Here is a 23,213-nt window from a genome sequence, read left to right as displayed (position 1 = left end):
CTTTTTCCTCCTAGGGTATATACATCTTCAAGAGATGCAATTTTTTAAAAGTTTATAATTCAGTGTTCAAATGTTCTTAAACATCAAAATTATTCTGTCTTAATACTATATAAAATTTGAGTTAGTTATGTTTATGCATATTTGGAAGACTAACATAAGGAGGGGAAAAAAACTAATGTAAGAAAGTATAAGTAATTTGTGATTGAAAATAGAAAAATATTGAAATACCTGTTTTGATTTTTTTAAAATAATATTTGTACTAATACATTTAAAATGAATAAATCTACAAAATTTTGGATTAAAGTAAAAAAAATGTTATAATATCTCTTTGTAAAGTTGTGGTAAGTAGATTTAAAACTTTAACTAAATTAAGAAAAGATGAGCCACAAAAGAGTTTAATGAATTCGTAACCAATAGAAAAAAGTTTAATAACAATGAAATACACTAGAGTAAGGGGTGTTATAAAAGTTTCTTCAAAGCTTATTTGACGTTATCATGATAATTTTGACAAATTTAAATTATTTTTAGTTTATTTGAATAAAATTTGAAATAAACTTTCATACATATTAAGAATTTATTGGATAAACACTCATTGAAATCATAAATTAGAATAAATTTTGAGTTGAGAAAGTGTGAAATCAATAAGGGAAATAAAATTAATATTATTATTGTTAATATTTATATATCTAAAAAAATAATATATTTTTTATTTGCTCACCCAGAAGTTAAGATAACATGAATTATTTTTTTAGTAATATTTTTAATTTATATAAACATTTTTACGTACAATATATATATATATATATATATATATATATATATAGGCTTAGTAGATTAAAGATTTTTATAATTAAAAAATTTATTAAATTATTTTTTTAATAAATAAAAAGAGGTGTAATATGCCAATAAAAAAATTATGATTGAGGAAACGAGAAAATTTGGAAGGCTACAAAATGAGCAGGCTATTCATTAATGCATGGCAGGTGATGAGAAATCAGTCCCCAGTGAGCAAGAAGATATTCCGTTATGAGGTATACAACAGGATATCTGCAGATTGCTAGTCACAAAGATAAATAGATAATAGAAGAAAGAGAGAGAAAAGCCAAAAAGATATTATGAAAATTCAGTGCCCAAGGGCTAAGGGCATAGGCTTATGTAACCTACTTATACTGTAGCCTATGGCGTATTGGATTCTTGGATTCTTGTTCTGCTGTTATCTTTTACTTGGCCAAGTCACTAAGATCTAAGGTCCCTGCCTGCACCTGCACCTGCACCTGCACCTGCTCCTGCACCATTCAAAACGCTGCTCATTGCTGTGTTCTGATCCTTATATTAATATTATTATACACGTGCACCGTCCATTTTAATTGATAACAATTTAGTACAAGCTTTGCTCAGCTTCCCTCACGCTGCTGCATTCTACTGTTATGGTTTGCATGCTAGCTACCTAAGTAGCTATATCGTGCAAACCCCTCAGCAAGTAGCTATTTCCTATTCGGTTCCAACCACAAATCATTTACTATACTACTATGCAGATTCAACAGTGTATGCGTGTGAGCAATTATTTCAGCTTCAGTAAGATAATAAATTAAAGTGACTTGCCATTACTCTCGTCAATCTTAGAACAATTAATTCAGTCTTCCACTTTTTCACTTTTAATTGATTTTTGAAATATTATAGCCATGTAGTTTTCATCCTCTGTCGTATGTTTGTCCCTTTGTTTAAGAACGATGCCAATATTACTTTTGCATTGCATCTCTAATTTTTCATGCAAAATTAGACCCATCAGCATAAAATCATTGTGGCCATAGGATTAGTGACACGAGGAAGAGATAACAATAATGCTGGTTTCACAACATTTTTTATAATAAAGAAACAGTAAAAAAGACAAATATAAAATAAAATAATTAAAATAGCGAAGTGAAATAAAAAAAAAATATATAAAAACGTGTTAGAAAATTTTAAATAGAAATAGCGTTATCAAAAAGATAGTAAGAAGATAAGAAGAGAATTGGGTGATGTGATGGGATGGATGATCGTTGAAGGGCCATATGGTTTCGTCCTATCCCTTCTCTGATTCTCTCTGAATTGAAACCTGACACTGCAATTCAATAAATCCCATTGGATATCAGTAACAGTCTCGCATAAACCAAAGAAATTAAACGCTGCAAGTGGCCTTGCATTTAATGCAATCTATACTTCTACTCGCAAACAATCACCTTCGAAACTATCCAATCCTTTTTTCTTTTTAATATGCCTTTGTTAACTCGAGTACATAATTGTTAATAGTAAGTTTTTATTAAAAATATAATATTAATGATAATTTTATATCTTTAATAAAAAGTATTATTTTAACAAAGAAGAATTATATTGCAGGAAGTAAATAAATGTTATTATGTTAACCATCAACCATTAATTAATTTACCGTTGTATTACAATTTGGCTACTATATAAAATAACTATGACATAGAAGTATTGAAATAGGATAATCTAGACGAGTCTCCTAAAAGTTTTGGTTGACAACAGCACTCATTAAACAATTTTTATCTTAATTAAGTATAAGTACTCATTAATATCTATTTTCCAATATATATACTAATTTTCCCAAGTTCCGAAAGACAATCCTCTCCAGTTTGAACTAATTTACTCTTCTGAGAATTATAGTTGATGGGGTTAGTTGTGTACTGTAGGCCCACGTTCAGGTTTATTCGTATACCTGTTCACCTGTGGTGTTCGAATGCTCTCCTCGTTTTCAGAACTCCCTGAAACTTCACCTCCACCTTTAACATTATATATCTCACTTCAACCCCTATCCTTGGATCCTATATCTCACTTGTTTTGAGTCTTTCACTTTTCTAAATATAAAAGATTTGAGGGGAGTGTTGAGTTGGTGAATCATGTTACCGATGGAAGAGGTACTGTGTGAACTTAATGATCATGAAAAGAGAAACGAGCAAGGTCTTCCACCGGGTTTCAGGTTTCATCCCACTGATGAAGAACTCATAACCTTTTACCTTGCTTCAAAGGTCTTTAATGGGAGTCTCAGTAGTGTCAAGTTTGCCGAGGTTGACCTCAATAGATGTGAGCCATGGGAACTTCCAGGTATATATCATATATATATAAATTTTCTCCGGCTTAAAACCTCACAAGAGGGGTGTGTGCATGCATGTTGATTCCACAAATTCGAAAAGAAAAAAACAAGAAGAAAGTTAGTAAATGGTGGTGGTAGAAAATTTGTGAGGTCTTTGAAAGATAAGTGCTAAGTAGTGTTAGCTGTAACCCATAGTGGCCTTGGCCTTTTATTTATGTTAGTGAAACTAGACAAACATTGTGGCTCATCTACTAGCTTGTTACTTCAAATTTCGACTGCTATCAGCTTCTCCGCTTAGAGTGTTCTTCTTAACCATATTTCCTTTTTGTTTTCCTTTCTAAAAATTTTTCTGGTATATGGTAATTTTGTTCCGTGTGAGTCTGAACAAATTTTTTACTTCTCCGTCCCCCTTCCCGTATAATCGCCACCATTCATTGTAATTTTGTCCCGAAAATTAAACCCTTTTAAATGTGCTGAAAACAATTCCACCAATGCATGTCCTTGACAGAAATATAAAATCATTGATTTCCCTGCTTAAGCCAGTGAGAAGAATGATATGTCTGTGGATATATTAACTAACTTGGATCATTTATTAGAGCAAAATGAGGGAGAATTAAAAGAGAAGTGGATTTTAATAATGGAGGGGACCATCCTATGCATGCTTCCATAATGAAAAACATCATATAAGCAGACATATATATAGCTTGCAATCTTATAACTTAATTATACATGTTTCATCATAAGTGTTAATTATATCTGTACACGTATTAATTGATGTTAAAAATTATGCTGTGTGTGGATGAAGATGTGGCAAAGACGGGGGAGAGAGAGTGGTATTTGTTCAGCCTAAGGGACAGAAAATACCCAACAGGACTAAGAACAAACAGAGCAACGGGTGCTGGGTACTGGAAGGCCACTGGGAAGGACAAGGAAGTGTACAGTGCATCAAGTGGAGGGTTACTTGGGATGAAGAAGACACTTGTTTTCTACAAAGGTAGGGCCCCTCGCGGGGAGAAGACCAAATGGGTGATGCACGAGTACCGTTTGGACGGTCACTTTTCCCTCTCTCACCCTCACACTTCTAAGGTACGTACGGAACCCACAATTTCCCACCAGAATATATGCCACGTGCACCGTGCCAATCAAGTTATCTCTGCTCCCACCCCATCCTACTCTTTTATTTTGTCTACTTCTGGGTTGACCTCTGTACATGCAACAGGAAAATGCCATGTCTTTTCCTTTTTCACTTTATTCATAATTTATTAACCTTTTGGATGTGATTGAATTGATTTTTTTACTGCCCACATGTGATATTGTTTGTGAATCCCCATTTTCCTTTCCCATCTTTCTTTTAATTCAATACATTTTTATATAAATAATTAATGCTGCTACAATTAATCATGTAATTACAGTTAAAATTTACATGCATACGGGCATATGCTGTGTTGGGGTTTATTACTTGATCTCTTGTGTAAAACTAGCTTACGTTACGTATTATTATAAGGTATCTAAGTTCAAGAAGGAAATGGTTTTTTCACAGGAGGAGTGGGTGATATGCAGGATATTTCAAAAATCTGGGGAAAAGAGAACTTCACTGCTCCAAGTCCAAGGACATAATTTAGATGCCTCTTCATCCCCAGGAAAAAGTTGTCTCCCTCCATTACTTGCAAGCCCAACTTCATTTACATTGGAACTAGATTGTCAATCCCAAGGTTCATCTCAGCGTGACTTCCAAAGCCCCATTCTGATGCACCACACCCAAGACCAAAATGATCTCTCTCACCCTCACCCTTTCTCATTGCATACATCTCAACCTTCTTTCCCAATTGCATCAGGAGAAATCACCAACACAAGATCAAACCATCCATCATTTTCAGACCTACTCTTCAAGTCCCAGCTCTCACCACAAAATTGCACCCTCAAAGTCAAGGATCAAACCCATTTAAAGCTAAGCAAAACGGAGGGTACATTTTATCAATACCAACTACTAGATGAAGCTAATCACTTGCGCTGGATGGACAAGTTGAACCCAAATGCAAGTAATTTCCACTGCTCCATTATTCCTCTTGAGGTAGATGCTGGCCCAATGGGGTTCTCAGGAGCTGCAAATGCTGAATTTAGGGACATGTCTACTTCAACAACCTTTAATAGAGTAGGGTTGCAGCAGGTGCTAGATGCTCCTATTGGAATAGATTCTTGGCCGCAGGCCCAGCATGCTTAAAATATGTGTACATAATATATATTTACTGTTTCATATACAGACCCGTAGTATGTACTGTGTTGCATAACATAATTAAATAACTTGCAATATGTGTATTTCTGTGACAAGCTATGGATATGGTACTAGATTTGTAACGTTCTGTGACTACAAGACACGGACAAGACGGATCGCTACCAGATTATTGCACATCTGATAATCGTTGGAGCATTTGGCTAAATGACTTGAGTGTTTATGCTATTCATATCCGTAAGTTTAACTACAAAACTTAACAAAAAAAGATAAGCTATTGCAAATGCATGTTATCTGTGAAATCATTATCTGTAACGTACAACAAAGGACCCAACATAGTGAGTGCCGTTTGCTTCTGGTTGGACAAATAATTTGTTGTTTAAATAAAATTTATAAGTTTATATTAATAAATTTTATGATCCTTAAATTTATGGTATAAGTCGTTATTTTTAAAATATTAAATAAATATTTAACAAACTATAAATCTAAATGTACTATAGAAAAATATGTGCTAAATCCAAAATACTTGAGAGCTACATGTGTTCCTAATGGTTATTGCTATAAAATTCATGGCGTTATACTATTTTATGTTATTCATTTTTTTATTAGTATATAATTTATTTCATCCCATCCTTTTTTTTTTCTTATTTGTTTCTTAGTTATAAAAACGTAAAAAACATTAATGTGAGAAATAACATAATTTCCAAAAATATCAAATGCAGAATTTTAACCTTTCCAATGCAACTTGGCTAAACTAATGAAACCTCGAGCTACACCAAGCAGTTAGAAGGAATCTTGTTTCATGACCGTTCCGCCAACTATATTCAATAGGCGAATATTAGGATTTGAAACGGCCAATTCAATTTTGGAGAAGAGAATGAATAAAATTAAGATTGTGTAATTTGTAACAACTTCAGTTGGAGGAAATACTTGAAAGAGAAAAGAGAGGAGAAATATTTTTTAATTTTAAATAAAAAATTATATATCATTTATGATAATAAATATATTATTAATATATTAAATTTATGATAATATATCAATTTGTATCTTTTTATTTTAAAATATTAATTTTAAATATATTTATTTAAAACATAAATTTTATCCTTCCTTTTCAAACTCCTCTTCCCAAAAAAAAATAAAAAAATCCTTAAGCAATTTATATTTGTGTTCCTTTTAATTATATATTATTTGATTTATTGTTTATTAATCAATATAAAATTAGACCCTCTTACATATATATATATATATATATATATATATATATATATATATATTAATGTGAGACTTTATAAATTTAATGCTTTGATAAAAAAAAAAGATTAAGTAGGAATGAAAAAGGTGTAAGAAAATAAAATTATGTATTTTAATGTTTTATTTTAAATTAGTAAAAAATAATATTTTTTGCATGGTTTATTATGAACTTTTTTCATACAAAATGAAAATATTATAGATGGAGAAGAACTTGAGATTTTTTTATATTTTATTAAATATTGATTTTAAAATAATATAAAAAATTAAAAATTAGAAAAAATAGTATGTTAAATTTTTTATAAAATAATTTATTATTATTATAAAAATATTTTTATCATTCTATTTTTCATTTATGTAAATGAGTAAAATAACATTTTTTACTGTTTTTTCTTTTTTATATGTATATTTAAACAAACACATTTTTTATATCATCTTTCATTTATTTCTTTTCCTAATTATTTATTTATACTTATTTTATATTTCATCCGAAGCATGAAGAGCAGCCGAAAAACCACTGCACAAGTATCTGGCATTCCAGCATCACCGTCTTGAGTTGTCTTCAATTCAGCGTTCTTTATATTTTTCCTTTTTCCCCTTTTCTTTCGTTGTAACGTCCCGTTCTAATTTCTAAATCGCAAATAATAGAACGGATAAGGCATTCATTTATTTGAATTTGCCTGTGGGGACTCGGGACCAGGACGTTTGTGTATATAATAAACTTTATATCTATTACATTATTTTCATTTAACTTTTTCAATGATAAAATGTGATCAATATTTTTTTTATTTTCTTAACAATTAAGTGTAGCAAAGAGTATAATAGGAAGGTATTGTAATTCGTAACAATCACTTGTTTGAAAAACACTGTCACCCCAATGCCTTTAATATTACTTTTTTAACTTCCTCTCTCCTTTTTGTCTCTGTATTCTACACATCTCTAACAAATTTTATCATTTTAAAAATTTAGTATTGAGAAATTAATATATAAATGGGCACAAATTCTTATATACCATATATTGAGAAATTTCTATATTATACATATGGATCTCAAGAACATTGAGCAATTTGTAAGACAAATTAATTAGTCACCGTTTCAATAGCATTAATCTAATCTCCTTTTACTTTGAGAAGAAATATAAAAATCGTTGATTAATTAATTTACTTCCAACCAAATTACACATTGAACGTCACCAATACTCCATCTTAGAAATGTTAAAAAAAACAACTAGCTAGTAAATAAACAGAATGTGTAGATATCTTAATTAGTAAATAACAAGAGAGAAGCATAAGATGATTTAAGAAGGAAATGAATTAATGTGAACTAGTTGGTGCTTAATTGCAATTGGGCAGCAGAGGAAGTGGGAGAATGTGTGGTTTGAGGTCCTTGGTTTGGATTTGGTTGAAGGTGGCTTTGGGTGCCATAAGCATTTTGCTTATATTCTTCTACATCACTGAGTTTGTATTTCACGTATGGACTGCTCTCTAGAGGCAACCGTTCTAGCTTTCCTTTCTCTTCACCTGCTTTGAGACCCATTTGCTTCTCTTGGTTTGCCATTATCAGTTAATTAACTAACACTTTTTATGTGCCCAATACGAGACGATTTGGAATTAGAGTTTCTTTTCTCTCAAGGATACTTATGCATGCATCAAAATAATCACATCCAAAAGCTACTTTCCACCGCAATTTCAGACATGCATGTTACACCATAAACCATGCCACTTGACTCGTTCAATTCCGCGTCAACTACCTTCTCCTTCATCCGATCATTCCCCGTAACCTATGTAGTCCACCACTTTGACATTACGAAATAATTAATGAAGAAATTAAACTTTCTATTAGGGAATAATCAATGGTTAGATTATTATAAAGTTTTAAAATATTTTCTATTTCTTTTCCAAGTCCAAGAGTGTCGACATTGACGTATCTAAATTTTCAAGAAGAGATTCTGTGTCTAAAAACTTTGTTGACATTTAGAAAACAGTAATTAGTTGCGCCAAAAAGTCATATACTATCGGTTTAATGCTGGATTAACTTTATTGATATAGTCTTCAAAATCGAAAATTGGATTTTTTAACTATCATGTTACAATTCAACAACTTGTTTTTATCTCTAATCTTATACATATGTCCTTGCTTGTGACTTCACTTTTAAAATATAACAAAACTAAAGTATTTATTAAATTAATTTTAATAATTAAATAACAATGTAATATTTAAATACTTTCAAATCTTACACATTTCTAATCTCGTAAATTAAAACAATTTTCATCAACACACTCAACTCTCATAAATTTAAAACATATAATAAAATAAAATATATAGACGGAACACACATGTCATGTCCATGTGGCATTTTTATTTGGACAACGATGCTTTAATGACCGTTGAGAACTAGCATTATACGAAATACGTTATATATAGTTGTAAATAACTTTTAAAATCTAAATTATTAATATTCAACAACTGAATTTAATAAATTAATTAAATTATAACGAGTTGATAATTTTATATTAATTATTTATTAAATTGTGAAGATGTATAAATGTTTAGCTAATTTTTGTAATTATAAACTTAATAAATGCTTATAAATTGTGTCAAAATTACTTTACAGTCAACGTCGCATGTGAAATGATTGAAACATTTATTCAAAATTAATATAATTTAAGTTTATATTATGTATAAATTTTTTCCCCTTTTGAATGCTTATATGGTTTGGTTTTTCTTCAAGAAGAAAAAAACGTAAGATTACGTTAAATAAATGTAGCCTACCCTATATCTAAGTAACAATCTATGTGATATGTATCCTTACAAGATTAAAATCTCGAGGCTAATTTGATTTAAAAGCTGATCCATAGCTGATATTCAGCCTCTTGACTAATTAGCAAGGTGAAAAAGTAAAAAGATCTTATCAATGCATGTGGATTGTGCACGAGCACCACATGCATGGCACATGGTGAAAGGACCTACCATGGCTGTTCCCAACCCCAGGTGGTATATCCTATTCTGCCACTCATCTTTTGGAAAGACTCATAACTGTAAGAATTCAAATTCCTAAAAGTAATTTTCAGTTCAAAAGATAAGAAGGAAGGACAACAAATTTAATAGAGAGAAATAATACTTTGTTTGATTCATAAGGATTGTACTATATTTTATTTTTAAAAACTAAACTCTTTTCAAGATAGAAAACAAACATACTTTAAATAAATAAATTTATTAAATTAAAAACATTTTTACTTGATTATTGTAAAATTAAAATCCCTAAAAATCTTCTACATCTTTTGTTTTTCAGAGAAAAATAAAATAGAGTGAAGATATTTTAACTCCTTCCTTTTTTATTCTTTTTTTAAAATATTAAATTAAACACATATACCAACAATTATGCAAATTTCTCCTCGTTACTCTTCCTCAACTAAACAATATACAAGTTGACATGTGAATTCCTGGAATGTTTTAATAAAAAGGGTTTTGGCGACATTTTCTTTCACTAAAGTATACTATTTCTAAAAAATATTTATTAAAATAGGAGATTTTATTGTGAGGTCAAAATGCATATTATAAAGCAAATTTCATCAAAGAAGTTTTTATCGTAGCATTGAAATATAATTTTAATAGATATATAAACACTCTTAATCAACTAATTTATCAGATTATGCTTTTCTTACATGCTTTATATTCATGCCACATTATTTTTAAAAATTAAAATACTGCTAACTACATGAATTATTATGATAATTTTTTAATTAGAAAATTATACTGACAAATAAACATATTTATAAAAAGAATAAACACTATTCTTTATTTTTTAAAATAAAATAAACTTCTCGAAGTAACAAATAATATGGACATAGCAACATAAGAATTAAAAACATCTGCAGAGTGTGTTGTCTATTATCATCCTCATATATTAAATATTGTATTTTTTAAAGTATGTTTTTTAGTAATTATATGTGTGTGTGTGTGTAAATTTTAAATTATGTAAAATTGCCCCACGTATGTAATGCTGTTGCTGCATGTCAAACAACATGGTCTTGTAAACAAATATATAACATTGTTGTTTGTAATTGTAACTAAATCAAAATAATTTGAGGGATTTAATTGAATGATTAATTTTTTTTTTCATAATATATATATATATATATACTTACTGAATGTTGTTTATTGTATTAATTATTTTTTTATGAAAATATAATAAAAAACAATTTGATTATATAAAAGAGTAAAATAGTGGGTCTTACTAATTTAATTTTTTTAATAAATTATAAGTTATTTATAAAGTTAATAATATATATATTTATTTTTATATGAGTGTAAGAATTCTTAGACTTACGTTATTGTTAAAAAATTTGGCTTTTTTATATATTATTTTAAAAATTAATTAAACGCATTTAACTCTCTCAATCTTAATCTCTCAAAGTATACCTTTTTTTTTTTTAGCAAAACAAGCAAGAAAAATGACTGATATACATCCATAGAGTACAAGTTCTTAATGTACGCGAGATAAGAGGAAAAAATGATAGATAATATAATTTTTTTAAAGTAAAAGATTGTATTGTAGAAATATATAAATATTTAAATTGTTCAAAAATAACAAAAATAAATAGAATTTGGTGTTATAACTAGAGCACCGTGTAATTCTACCACTTTAAAAAAAAATTATAAGTCTTTAACCTTTTATTTTTATAATTTTTACTAATTATTAAATAAAAATATTAAATATTTTTAAAATAAAAGTAGTATGTAATTTTTATATTTAATACTAAAAGAATAAAAATATATAAATCATAACTGCAATATATTTTTTAAATGTTTGAAAAATACGTAAAAAAAAATCAAATTTTACAATACATGCTCAACAATACACAATAATTTCTTTTTAAATAGAACATATTACAACCTCTTTTCTTTTTCTTTTTTCAAAGTTAGAGACTATGTTTAGGTCCAAAAGATCTAAGAATACCTAATGCTCTCACATTTTGTGTGAATTGTTAGTTCGGATAGAATTTTATAAATAGGGATAATTGAGTAATTGAGTTTATAAAAGTTATATAGTTTAAATACTATAAAATATTTTGTTAAGATGTATTCTCTCATTAATTATAATTTTAATATTTTAATTAATGTAATATAACAAAAATTAATACATAATATTATTTTAATAGATCATGTTAAATAAAATAATTAAAAACAATAATTTATAAAAAAATAAGAACTATATATTAACAAAAGAAAAGTTTATAAAAAGTCAACTAAAATTATACAATATTTGTAAAAGCTAAATAATTAATTAAGTCTTATAAATAAATCAATTATATACGTATAAACATAATAAAGTCTTATACCATTAAAGTAATTCCATTGACTCTCACAGGCTCAAATGTATTAAAGATTTAAATATTACACTTTTTTATGGTAAAGTTATTATTGTTAATTTTTTATTAAATATTTTGTGTCTAAAAGAATAATGATACCGTGCAATAGAATAATGTGTTATGTATTTAGGGCAGATCACACATTTGATATTTATAATATATAGAATGAATATAATTAGGAAATACATTAATAATTAATTAATTTAGTGATTCAGCTAATTAAAGCTGATTTACTAGATATAATTATATTATTTATAACAAAAATATATGTAAGCACACGCACACTGTATACACCCACAATGTGTGATTATCTTTACGTTATCAATCAAATACAGGTTCACATTTTTAATTAATAAACAAAAAATCTTAGATGCTCGTAAAATAAGAAAAAAGGATGTTTTTCAATGTATATTATCTTAAGAATGACAAAAAGAAAGTTTATTCCTGATATCAACAGAAACATTGAAATAAAAAATTCACAATGATTTGTGTGATTATTGAGATCTGCATTAAATCGAAGAAAAATAACTAAGATTCTCTTTTAAAAGGAAGGACGAAAAAAATATAATTTTTAATAAAATAATATATCTTTGTAACGAAATAACACTGTTATAAAATTGTATAGATAGATATTAATTTATAAGGAAAAACAACCGTTTCACTAAAACAGGCAATGGGAGAGGAAAATTAATTGCTAGTGTCCAAATTAGCCAAATTCTGATTCTTAGAAAAAAGAACAAGTTACGATAACAAAAAAGGGGTACGAAACCGAAACGTAAGAAGAACTTGGACAAAAAAGCAAATGAAAAAAAGATAAGGGGTGAGGAGAATATGTCTTGGAAAAACTAAAAAGGAAAAGAAAATAGAAAGGTTAAATTTGTCCATCGGATTACAAATGGCACAGAATATCAGAACTAGAAGGAAAAAAAAATATACATAAAATAGAAAAAGGTAAGAAATGGTTTGGTTGGTTGGCGGTTTTGAGGTCTCTAGAAAGTAAGAGGGGTTGTTTGGAAAGTAAAATAATATTGACAGATGGAGGGAACTTGGAATTGCAATAATTAGCTTAATACGTAATGTAAGACAATGATTGAAGAGAGAATTGGGTGATGAGTTCACGGATGAGGGGTGTTTTGTGTTGTGTTTCACACTTTAGAGTATGGTATCACCTGTTTTCATAATTTGGGTGACCTGGCCCTCGCTGGAACCCCTTTTTGTCCTCACACACTCTCCAGATTCCATCTTCCAATGCCCCAATCCACTTCACCCTCCCTCTATCATTAGATTCACCCGTTCTTTTTTTTATTTTTAAAGATAAAACTCTGGTTACTTCTTTTATTATCATCATCATCATTTTTAAATATTAAGATTAAAGAGACAGCAGGTAGAATACAACAAGAAAGTAGTGACTCGTTGATTAGTAGTAAAACAAAAGGAAATAATAGATTACGCTCCTGACGTGATTCTCTGCCCTCTCTTTCTGGGAAGAGGAGTTGTTCCATTCCAAACGCGCCCTTTTTCTCTCTTTTACTCTTTTGTGAGTGAGTGAGTGAGTGAGAACCAATAGAGATCTAAATTTTCGGGTATTAATTTCTTCTGCGTTTGGCCGACTGAATTGAATTATAGATACTCCATCAACCTCAACCTCTCAATCTCAACCACCAGTGGAGTACGGTGGATAGCTAGAAACCCGTTTTTGCTTCCAACTCTTCATTCCTCATTCCTGATTCCTGATTCCTGATTCATGTGTTTTCTTATTTAACAGGTTCCGTCCCCTTGCGAACGCAGCTTCATTTTACAAATACAAACAAAATAATGAAAGGTGCCGTTCTCGTTGCTATTGCCGCTTCAATCGGTAATTTTCTGCAGGGTTGGGATAATGCTACTATTGCCGGTATTCACCTCTTTTCACTCTCTCTCCTTCAAATTGCTATTTTCCCTTCTAATAATGGATCCTTTTTCTGAAAAACGCATTCTATTTTTTATCTGAGAGTTTAACTACTATATGATTATGATCCTGGACGAAAATAAGTCAAATATACATCATCAACCTCACTTCATAAGATTAATTAATTATTATTTTATACAGTGAAGAATCTGATCTAGCAGTTCTCTTTGTTCAATTTAGCAAGCAATTTGTTCACAGTTTAATTTTCAGTCTATTTTTGAGGTCTACTACGAATTATGATTGATTTCTTCAGATTAGTCGTATTCTTATTGCTGTGTGTTTGTAGGAGCTATTCTTTACATTAAGAAGGACCTTGCATTGGAAACAAGTATGGAGGGACTTGTGGTGGCCATGTCCCTCATTGGAGCAACGGTAATCACTACATGTTCTGGTCCTATATCGGATTGGCTAGGTCGGCGACCCATGTTGATAATATCGTCCATGCTTTATTTCTTGGGTGGTTTGGTCATGTTATGGTCTCCTAATGTGTATGTGTTATGCATAGCAAGGTTACTTGATGGATTTGGGATTGGGCTTGCTGTTACTCTTGTTCCAGTTTATATATCTGAGACAGCACCATCTGAAATTAGGGGATCGTTGAATACGCTTCCTCAGTTCACTGGTTCTGGAGGCATGTGTTTAGCGTACTGTATGATTTTTGGTATGTCATTGAGTGTCTCGCCTAGCTGGAGACTCATGCTTGGGGTTCTGTCCATTCCCTCTCTCATCTATTTTGCATTAACCGTATTTTTCTTGCCCGAGTCTCCTCGCTGGCTGGTGAGTAAGGGAAAGATGCTAGAGGCTAAAAAGGTTCTCCAAAGATTGCGCGGAAGGGAAGATGTATCAGGTAAATGTTGTTATGTCCAAAGCATGTTGGAATTGTGTTTCTTCCCTTTCAGACAAATGCGAAATTACATGAAATCACTAGTTATGATTTATCCTGAGCTTAATGCGTTGTTATAATATGGTTTTTATGTACTCGGTTGATATTTTTATTAAACTATACTGCTACAGCATCTAATGACTTTCTGGGGACCTAAACCACTGGAACACAGTTTTATATCTTTTTCCTGCCCACCTGGATTTGCTGCTCATTGTAATTCCAGCTCTTCCTAAATTTTCGCTCATACAGATTTACCGACATGGGATGGGGTTCCGACCTCCAGAGCAGATGGGCTAACTGTATTTTTTTATCATTAACAATGTGAGAAATATGAGTTATCTCACGTTGTTATGCTGCCAATGCCCACTTGCCAAGCAATGATTGTTAAAAATAAATGGATCTGCTAGAGACAGCGAGCACGTGTTTACATATTTGTTGTGTTAGGTGTCCTGTGCTTTTGATGACATAATTGTTTCTTGCTTATTATGACTATATATTTCAAAGTTGATGATTTTTGTTATCCTGAAAATTTGGATTAGTAACAGAACAGGGCTTGGATGGGTGTTCCACCTTTAGGATTCTATACCCTATGTTTTTAGTGACGTGAACAACGTCCCTAGTAACAAAACATGGCTGCCTCTAAGGAAATGGTAAATTTTCCACATAAAAAAAAGTTCCGGTTATATGTACCGAACTCGTAATAATGCACTAGATAATGATTTTCAATTTGAACTCTCCATTGCTTAAATTAATGTGTGATTCTCAACCAGTATTGAAATTTGTCAACGCTATGATACATCATCTTATGAATTTATAAATTCGTACAGGCGAGATGGCATTGTTGGTTGAAGGTCTCGGTATTGGAGGTGATACATCTATAGAAGAGTATATAATAGGCCCTGCTGACGAGGTGGCAGATGGTCGGGAACAAACAACAGAGAAGGACAAAATTCGATTATATGGATCCCAAGCAGGCCTCTCTTGGTTGGCAAAACCTGTCACTGGACAGAGTTCGCTGGGCCTAGCGTCACGCCATGGAAGCATCATCAACCAAAGCATGCCCCTCATGGATCCTCTCGTGACCCTGTTTGGTAGCGTTCACGAGAAGCTCCCCGAGACAGGAAGCATGCGAAGCACCCTGTTTCCAAATTTTGGAAGCATGTTCAGCACAGCTGAGCCTAACGTTAAAAATGAACAGTGGGATGAAGAGAGCCTTCAAAGAGAGGGTGAGGACTACATGTCAGACGCTGCTGGTGGGGACTCGGATGATAATTTGCAGAGTCCTTTAATCTCACGTCAAACAACAAGCCTTGAAAAAGACATGCCTCCTCCTCCTTCTCATGGCAGTATCCTGAGCAGCATGAGGCGTCACAGTAGTCTCATGCAAGGGTCAGCTGAGCAAGTTGGTAGTACTGGCATTGGTGGCGGCTGGCAGCTGGCATGGAAATGGTCTGATAAAGGTGAGGATGGAAAAAAGCAAGGAGGGTTTAAGAGGATTTATTTGCATGAGGAGGGAGTTACTGGATCTCGGCGTGGATCCGTCGTATCAATTCCTGGTGAAGGTGACTTTGTTCAGGCTGCTGCCTTGGTCAGTGAACCTGCGCTTTACTCCAAGGAGCTTATTGATGGACGACCAGTTGGGCCTGCAATGGTTCACCCATCTGAGACAGCTTCAACGGTGCCAAGTTGGAAAGCTCTTCTTGAACCTGGGGTTAAGCATGCTTTGTTTGTTGGAATTGGAATACAAATACTTCAGCAGGTAATGTGTGGTTACTATTAATTTTTTTCTTCTCCATTGACTAATGAGTTCCAATCCTCACACAAGGCTTCTGCTTTGAAGTTTGCTGATGTTGTTCCATAGGGTTTATTATTGTGAATTGTTAAATTACCGATGTTGTGGTGCTGTTTGCCATTCCCATGTAATTTTCAATGAACATCGAAAGAGAGCTTTAACAATGAATTTCATATTAACTGAAATCATGAGATCAGCATGCTTAACCTAACTAGAGACTAGGATGAGTGATTTAGGACCTTTCGTTGATCTTTTCTTTAAGTATTCAAAGCTACATAAGTCTTTGTTATGGAATTTCTAGTTTGGTTTACAAGTTTACTGCATCAATTTATTGGTCTGTACCTTCTAATCAATTCCTGACACTAATTCTGCACGTATGTGCAGTTTTCAGGGATAAATGGAGTTCTATATTACACGCCTCAAATCCTTGAAGAGGCCGGTGTTGAAGTTCTTCTTGCAGATATAGGCATTGGCTCAACATCTGCATCATTCCTTATCAGTGCTTTTACAACCTTCTTGATGCTTCCCTGTATAGGCTTAGCCATGAGGCTTATGGATGTCTCAGGCAGAAGGTACGTTTTCTCTGTTTTTATTTTTTTCCCCCGTCTGCAGTTTTCTGTGTATCCCTGTTTACATTTTTGGTTGCCCCTGTACTTGCGGATCTCTTCGTTGGCAAACTTTTTGTAAAAGTGATTATAAATACCCAACTTGATTGGTAGCTTGCCAATGTAATGGCGTCGGTTTTGTGGATGGGGGTAGAAACAGAATTTGACGGTGTGTTTTGGCCAGAGGTATATCCCAGTGGGTTTCACTGTACTACAAACTTTTTAATTAAAGCGCATAAATTTAAAAAGTTATTGAAAGTAATTAATATATTAATTTTTGAAAAAATAATTTCAACATTCTAAGTTTATATTACAAGAGTCAAACTTTATTAATATATTAAATTATTAATTGTTAAAAATGTTTAATAATAAAGAGTAAATATGTAAAAATGATAAATGCTTCTAAAATTTTGTAAAGGATCAGACATTAAAAGTCAAGAAAATATTTTATTTTATTTTATTTAATGAAAAAAGATCAAAGAAAATATTAAATAAGTAAAACTGAAGCCTAACTCCCAAGGAGAGGCTTCCTGTAGAATTTAATGTGTTCTGATTATTTAACACGATCTGGAGCTCACAGAAATTTTACATTTGGTTACTTGCAAGTTAGTCAATAAGTAAGAACACAGGTGCTTTCCGGTGGCAAAAGCTGAACAGGCCCCGTTCTAATCAAACTAATTTTTTTAACCTTTTCTGAAAAGCTACATGTTTTAGTATTTTCTTCTTTTCGTCATGATTTGATGTTAATAATAACTCTCCATCATTTGCAGGCAGTTATTACTTACTACAATTCCCGTGCTGATAGTGTCACTCGTTATTTTGGTCATCGGAAGCCTTGTAAATTTTGGCAATATTGCCCATGCAGCAGTCTCAACTATATGCGTTGTGGTTTATTTCTGCTGCTTCGTCATGGCTTATGGACCAGTTCCAAACATCCTTTGCTCAGAGATTTTTCCCACTAGAGTGCGTGGCCTCTGCATTGCTATCTGTGCGTTAGCTTTCTGGATTGGAGACATCATTGTCACATACTCCCTGCCTGTGCTGCTCAGCTCTTTAGGACTCGGTGGTGTCTTCGGCATATATGCCATCGTTTGTATCATCTCCTGGATATTTGTGTTCTTGAAGGTTCCTGAAACAAAAGGTATGCCCCTTGAAGTTATCACTGAATTCTTTTCTGTTGGTTCAAGGCAAGCTGCTTCTGCCAAGAATGAGTGATAGACTTCCTTTTATACTCTGTAATTTTAGTTGCTAAAGCCACCATCTCCCGTCTTCATAGATTTTACTTGTCATAAGTTTATTTGGAGAAGGATGTGTTCAAACATGTTGATGTACTATTCTTTCATAAATATAAAATTTTGCATTTTAGAGTGGAAAGAGCCTTTACGATTATCAACTTAAGGTGTATGATAAAGCCGATGATACAAGTTTGCCTTGTTATTTATAAATCGTGACTAAGAGTAGACAAGTTTTTGTTCAAGTACCTATTACTCTTCCCTTGACCGACGATTAATTAAAAACTATAATTTAGCATGATACACCAAAATTTACGACGTAAAGTGGTAGGGAGATTTTGTGTCACTATCAAGTCACCTTTGATATTAATGCGCATTCCTGTCCTGTCCCAGTGGCCAGTGTCCAGTGGCCAATAATACTTGCGGCATTCCTTTTTTCTTTCGTCTATTTTGGCAGTTAAGAGGGGTCAGCTTCCTTCTAACGACAACCTCGATTCCCTATTTTTTTTCTTTTCTTCTCTTTTTTATTTTGGCTATTTCTTGCTTTTCTTTAAATGTCTATCGTGGTCACAGGTTTGATTTTTTATTTTGAGAAAATTGATTTTACGATAAATTTTGTCTATTTCCACTTTGGCTGATTCGGTGTCAACAAAAGAGCAATTTATCATAGTTTCCCAACTTTTGGGGAATTCTCATGCTCAATTTATTATTCCAAGTGTTACCCACTTCATCAGTTTGAACTTTTACAAGGTAATAGGAAGGTGGCAACCATATCCTTTAAGGCGATGAATGAACCGTGAAAAGTAAAGAAATGTGACGAAATGAAATTATTGTAATTTTATTATTTATATTGTTTAAAATATTTTAGAATATAAAGAGATGCATTTAAAGGGTGTTTGAATAAACTTATTATTACAAGTTTTTAAGTAAAACTTATCAGAGTGAGTTTTTTCAACTTGTTAAAGTTCAGATCAAACTTACCATGTACAGTTTAACGTAATAACAATCATATTTATTAAAATTTTAATTAAATTATTTATCCACACATTCTTACATCTCATTTCATTGAATGTTTCTTACTTTCTTTCCTCAAATTTGAAGGATGTGGAATGGAGTTTTTTCTCCGTTCCATCGAAAAAATATTCAAACAACGGATTGATAAATGCGTTCCATTCCATTTCATTCGCCATCGCGTATCCAAAAATAGCCACTTCAGACGAAATTACCAGCCCCGTCTTTCTAGCAAATTCTAATATCCAAAGTTAAGCTTATGCCACTTTATATATACGACTTCTTTTAGATATAAAGACTTGCTCGTCAACATACACAAACACTGTAAAAACAGTGTTCTAGTTCTACGTCGTCCTCCTGACTGAACCGTTATGCAATTATTAGGATGCAGAAGCAGAAATTCTAAATGATCTTTACGTACAATCAGATTGCATTGTTAGTAAGTTGGGTTTAGAGCAAGAAGTGCAAAACGCGCCGCATAAGGACTCAGCATTAACGGTGAAATCTGAGTAACAGCATAACTTGAAAATATGCAGCAATGAAATTATATTTACAGTTCTCACCTATACAGTGACAGTTCTAAGGCTAGTCAATGAATAGTACAAAAATTTTGGGCAAATTCAAATCTATATTTTTATTGTTCTTAGAGATTTATAGCCCGACTCAGCAATTTTAACCTGGATCAATACGGGTAAAAGCTGTGTGCAAAGTGAAAACAACCTAAAGATTTGGGTCTTCTTCGGATGATGAAGCACTTTCAAAGAGATTTGGGCCACTATTTAATTTAGAGGAGTGAGAATCACTCGCCTGACTGTTTGCGGAGCTCTTTGCATTATCGTTTAATCTGGCGTGGGAGTTGAGTGATCTTTCAAGTTCTTTAGCATTGGTAGGATCTATTACTAGTTTATTGAGCTTCGGCTCCTGTAGAATAATACAAGAGGTTTCAGTGGTGCGCCAAATTAGGCAAAAGCACTTCAGCATATTATATATATATATATAGGAATGAGAATCACTTACCTGATTGTTTACAGAGCTCTTCTCTGCTTGGTCATTTAATTTGGCGTGGGAGTCAAATGGCCGTTCAAATTCTTTAGCATTGGTAGGATCTATCACTAGTTTATTTAGTTTCTGCTCCTGTAGAATAAAGAATAAAAAAGGTTTCAGTGGTGCACCAAATTAAGCAAAAGCACGTCAACACACACATATGTGGTGTATTTGGTGAGAAGACTAAAAGCTAGTTAAAGTCGCATAAACACTAAAAGAAGACAATTGGTGTTTTAATTTTGGCCGTTCATAGTAAGATCTAATGATTGTTATTTATCCCTCTCCGTAAAAATGGTCCCAATTTATTGATATCAAGGATTTGAGTCACATAACCAAAACACCAAAATTTAGAAACATTAATTCATTCAGGGAAAGAGACAAAGCCTGGTTTGACTATTTGCAGCACATCAGTAAAGCTACACTTGAACCCAAATGTCATTTCCTTGTATTAAACATACAAAAATCAGACAGTATCTTTTTCTGAATAGGCTATGTTGGTTGAATTACAGGAAAATTTCTAAACTAAGGTCTTTTTGACTGTTGGCTAAAATGGTAAAGCTATTAGGAATTAGGATAAAAACATAACATTTACCCAACATATTCTAAAGCCATATAAAAAACATAAGACTGTTGAATTTACTTATTTTGCTAAGGCTTACATTTTGTAGGGTTTCAAGCTTTCTTTGCAGGGCCTCATGCTCAGCTTGAATACGGAAAGGAACTCCATTCTTTTGATACACATTGTTTTGTGCCAAGTCCTCGTCAAGGTCAGTAGCAGTTGTTGCAAAGGGATGGTTTGCAGGAATCCACCTGACCGTATCAGGATCAACATCGGGAGGAACCAAGTCTCCTTCTCTAAGGAATATGGTGGGTCGCTTCCACTGATATGCACGTGACCTCCTCTTTTGGTGAGTGGCTTGTTGCTCTTGGGTAAGAGTAACAGGGGCTAAACGGTAAACCTTACCACACATCTCAACAGTAGAATTGCTTTTGCCAACCTTGACAAAGGGATTATTGAATGGGTCTTCATACTTGAGAGGCCTTGATCTGAAAACATGCACACAAAAATGTAGATAGACAAATGGGGGGGACCATCACTGTTACTTGTTAGGCAGGAAACGCAATCTCACTAGGCAAACCTTATTACACTAGTAATGCATCAATATTTTATATTCATATTAGCTAAATACATGATAATGAATGAGTGAAAGGGAATAAGGGTAAGGATAAAAATCATACATGCCTCTTCTATCAGATCTCAGTTGGCCACGTCTAACAAGATCAGCAACAGAACCAGGGCGGTCCTTTTTTCTGGACAGGACCCTCAGCCTCATCACCACAGCCAATACCACAACCGCAACGCACACCCAAATCGGAAAATTGCTTCCCCCATTTCGATTCAGCTATAAAAGGAGCATAGTTACTAGTATTGCTGCTGCTGCTGCTACTACTAATAATAATAATCAGGCAAGTGCAAACCACTGCCCTTAGGCCACTAGCCAAAGAATTAAAAGTGATTTTTTTTCTCAAAATAGTATAATCAATAAACCTTCCCATAATTTTCAATGCAGTCGAATTTATTCTTCAAGAAACAAATTTTCAGTCTCTGTTCCTTAACCAATGCCCTAATTAGTAAGCCCCTGATAATAATCAGAGAGAAAAAAAAAACCTACCAGGAAGGGGGGCGTGGGAATGGAAGTAGCGAGTTGATGATGAAAATTGGTGATGGAATTGATGGAATGTTGTTTGAGTTGTTGGGTGCGATAGCGCCAATTGGAGATCTCATTTGTGATACGAATGCGAATTCTAGTGCTGCTGCCACTGCTACAACTAATTGAGGGCCAACCCTACATTTTTTTCCCTTTTATTCGTTAATGATGATTATGTATGTAGAGAGTGAGTAAAGTAGAATTAGAAGCTTACACGAACAGAAAGCGATCGAAACTGCACTGTCCAAACTGACGCCATGCGATTTGGTGAGAATAACTCAATTCAAGCTTTCCGCTTCCATTCTTTCACTCTCTCCTTCAATCCGAGTTCAAGGTAAAAAGGTTAGGGTTCATATGCTTTTGCATTCCAGATTTTTAATTATGAAGCTGGCACCAGACGACATGTCGTCTATTTCTCCGTTCATTTATTTACGGAACATAACAATTAATTTCATTACTAAAATTAGTATAATCGTTTCTTTTAGTTTAGGAGGGGACAAAACAACTGATTTCATTACTAAAATTAGTATTATTATTTCATTTTGCTTTTAAAGTTTAATAATTACTGATTACTTTAATTTTTTTATTTTAAAACTCAATTAATTGATGTCTATATTAAAACGTTCAAATTATTATTGTTCATCCAAATATTTGTAAAATTTAATATAAATTTATTATATAAATAATTTTAAATGTTTATCCAAAGAATTGGGGTGATTAAATTTTTCATACAAGGGTATAATTAAATTTCACCTGAAGTTATTTGGATAATAACTAAAAGAACTAAATTTAATATAAAATTATTAAAATTAAACTCTTAAAGTCATGTCCTACTAGTATTTGGAATTGGGTATATAGACGGACTGACCCACTAAATTTTAAGTTCAGAATTAAAAAAAAGTGAGTCGTTTAATTCTAAATTTAGAGTTAACTTATATAATTCGCATATTAAATAAGTTGAATTCTTGATTTCGTAAACTAACTCAATAACCTGAGAGTTTATTCATTTACAACGAGATTAGTGCATTGGAACACGTAAAAACTTGGCT

The 23,213-nt window shown here is 32.2% G+C and overlaps 3 protein-coding genes across 6 annotated transcripts; 2 read left to right on the top strand and 1 right to left on the bottom strand.

Annotated features, from left to right (window-relative positions):
- Positions 1–2,906: 2,906 nt before the first annotated feature.
- LOC113866319 (protein CUP-SHAPED COTYLEDON 3) lies at positions 2,907–5,312 on the top strand. Its single transcript, XM_027501200.1, has 4 exons — positions 2,907–3,102; positions 3,897–4,177; positions 4,632–4,791; positions 4,855–5,312. Exons 1-4 carry the CDS (start codon positions 2,907–2,909, stop codon positions 5,310–5,312), a joined length of 1,095 nt encoding a protein of 364 aa, XP_027357001.1.
- Positions 5,313–13,026: 7,714 nt separating this feature from the next.
- Positions 13,027–18,538, top strand: LOC113865055 (monosaccharide-sensing protein 2). Of its 4 annotated transcripts, none has more exons than XM_027499408.1 (6): positions 13,027–13,614; positions 13,706–13,834; positions 14,175–14,735; positions 15,599–16,530; positions 16,948–17,135; positions 17,939–18,538. In XM_027499408.1, exons 2-6 carry the CDS (start codon positions 13,756–13,758, stop codon positions 18,381–18,383), a joined length of 2,205 nt encoding a protein of 734 aa, XP_027355209.1. In that variant the 5' UTR covers positions 13,027–13,614; positions 13,706–13,755; the 3' UTR covers positions 18,384–18,538. The 4 variants fall into 4 exon arrangements, with proteins under 4 accessions (XP_027355209.1, XP_027355207.1, XP_027355210.1 ...); XM_027499406.1 differs by having other exon boundaries at positions 13,027–13,609; positions 17,939–18,537; XM_027499409.1 differs by having other exon boundaries at positions 13,484–13,609; positions 13,706–13,795; positions 17,939–18,537.
- Positions 18,539–19,876: 1,338 nt separating this feature from the next.
- Positions 19,877–22,536, bottom strand: LOC113865128 (protein MULTIPLE CHLOROPLAST DIVISION SITE 1). The gene is made up of 6 exons (XM_027499505.1): positions 22,379–22,536; positions 22,129–22,302; positions 21,695–21,858; positions 21,115–21,502; positions 20,429–20,545; positions 19,877–20,332 (listed from the first exon to the last, which is right to left on the bottom strand). The coding sequence occupies exons 1-6, from the start codon at positions 22,421–22,423 to the stop codon at positions 20,132–20,134; spliced, it is 1,089 nt and encodes a 362-aa protein (XP_027355306.1). The 5' UTR covers positions 22,424–22,536; the 3' UTR covers positions 19,877–20,131.
- Between the last annotated feature and the right edge of the window lie 677 nt (positions 22,537–23,213).

Source organism: Abrus precatorius, unplaced genomic scaffold (genome assembly GCF_003935025.1).
Source record: "Abrus precatorius isolate BTA unplaced genomic scaffold, Abrus_2018 Scaffold4, whole genome shotgun sequence".
Lineage (NCBI taxonomy): Eukaryota > Viridiplantae > Streptophyta > Magnoliopsida > Fabales > Fabaceae > Abrus > Abrus precatorius.
The sequence above is the reverse complement of the archived record's forward strand: the minus strand, read 5'-3'. Positions and strand labels throughout refer to the sequence as shown.

Bases quoted from the DNA above. Each gene is read 5' to 3' on its own strand.
- LOC113866319 (XM_027501200.1), top strand. From the start codon at position 2,907: ATGGAAGAGGTACTGTGTGAACTTAATGATCATGAAAAGAGAAACGAG. The intron at 3,103-3,896 runs GTATATATCATA...GTGTGGATGAAG, and splicing joins TGAGCCATGGGAACTTCCAG to ATGTGGCAAAGACGGGGGAG. The intron at 4,792-4,854 runs GTCAATCCCAAG...ACCACACCCAAG, and splicing joins ATTTACATTGGAACTAGATT to ACCAAAATGATCTCTCTCAC.
- LOC113865128 (XM_027499505.1), bottom strand. From the start codon at position 22,423: ATGGCGTCAGTTTGGACAGTGCAGTTTCGATCGCTTTCTGTTCGT. The intron at 22,303-22,378 runs GTAAGCTTCTAA...AAAAAAATGTAG, and splicing joins TTCGATCGCTTTCTGTTCGT to GGTTGGCCCTCAATTAGTTG. The intron at 20,333-20,428 runs GTAAGTGATTCT...ATTATTCTACAG, and splicing joins AGAGCTCTGTAAACAATCAG to GAGCCGAAGCTCAATAAACT.
- LOC113865055 (XM_027499408.1), top strand. From the start codon at position 13,756: ATGAAAGGTGCCGTTCTCGTTGCTATTGCCGCTTCAATCGGTAATTTT. The intron at 14,736-15,598 runs GTAAATGTTGTT...AAATTCGTACAG, and splicing joins CGGAAGGGAAGATGTATCAG to GCGAGATGGCATTGTTGGTT. The intron at 17,136-17,938 runs GTACGTTTTCTC...CATCATTTGCAG, and splicing joins ATGGATGTCTCAGGCAGAAG to GCAGTTATTACTTACTACAA.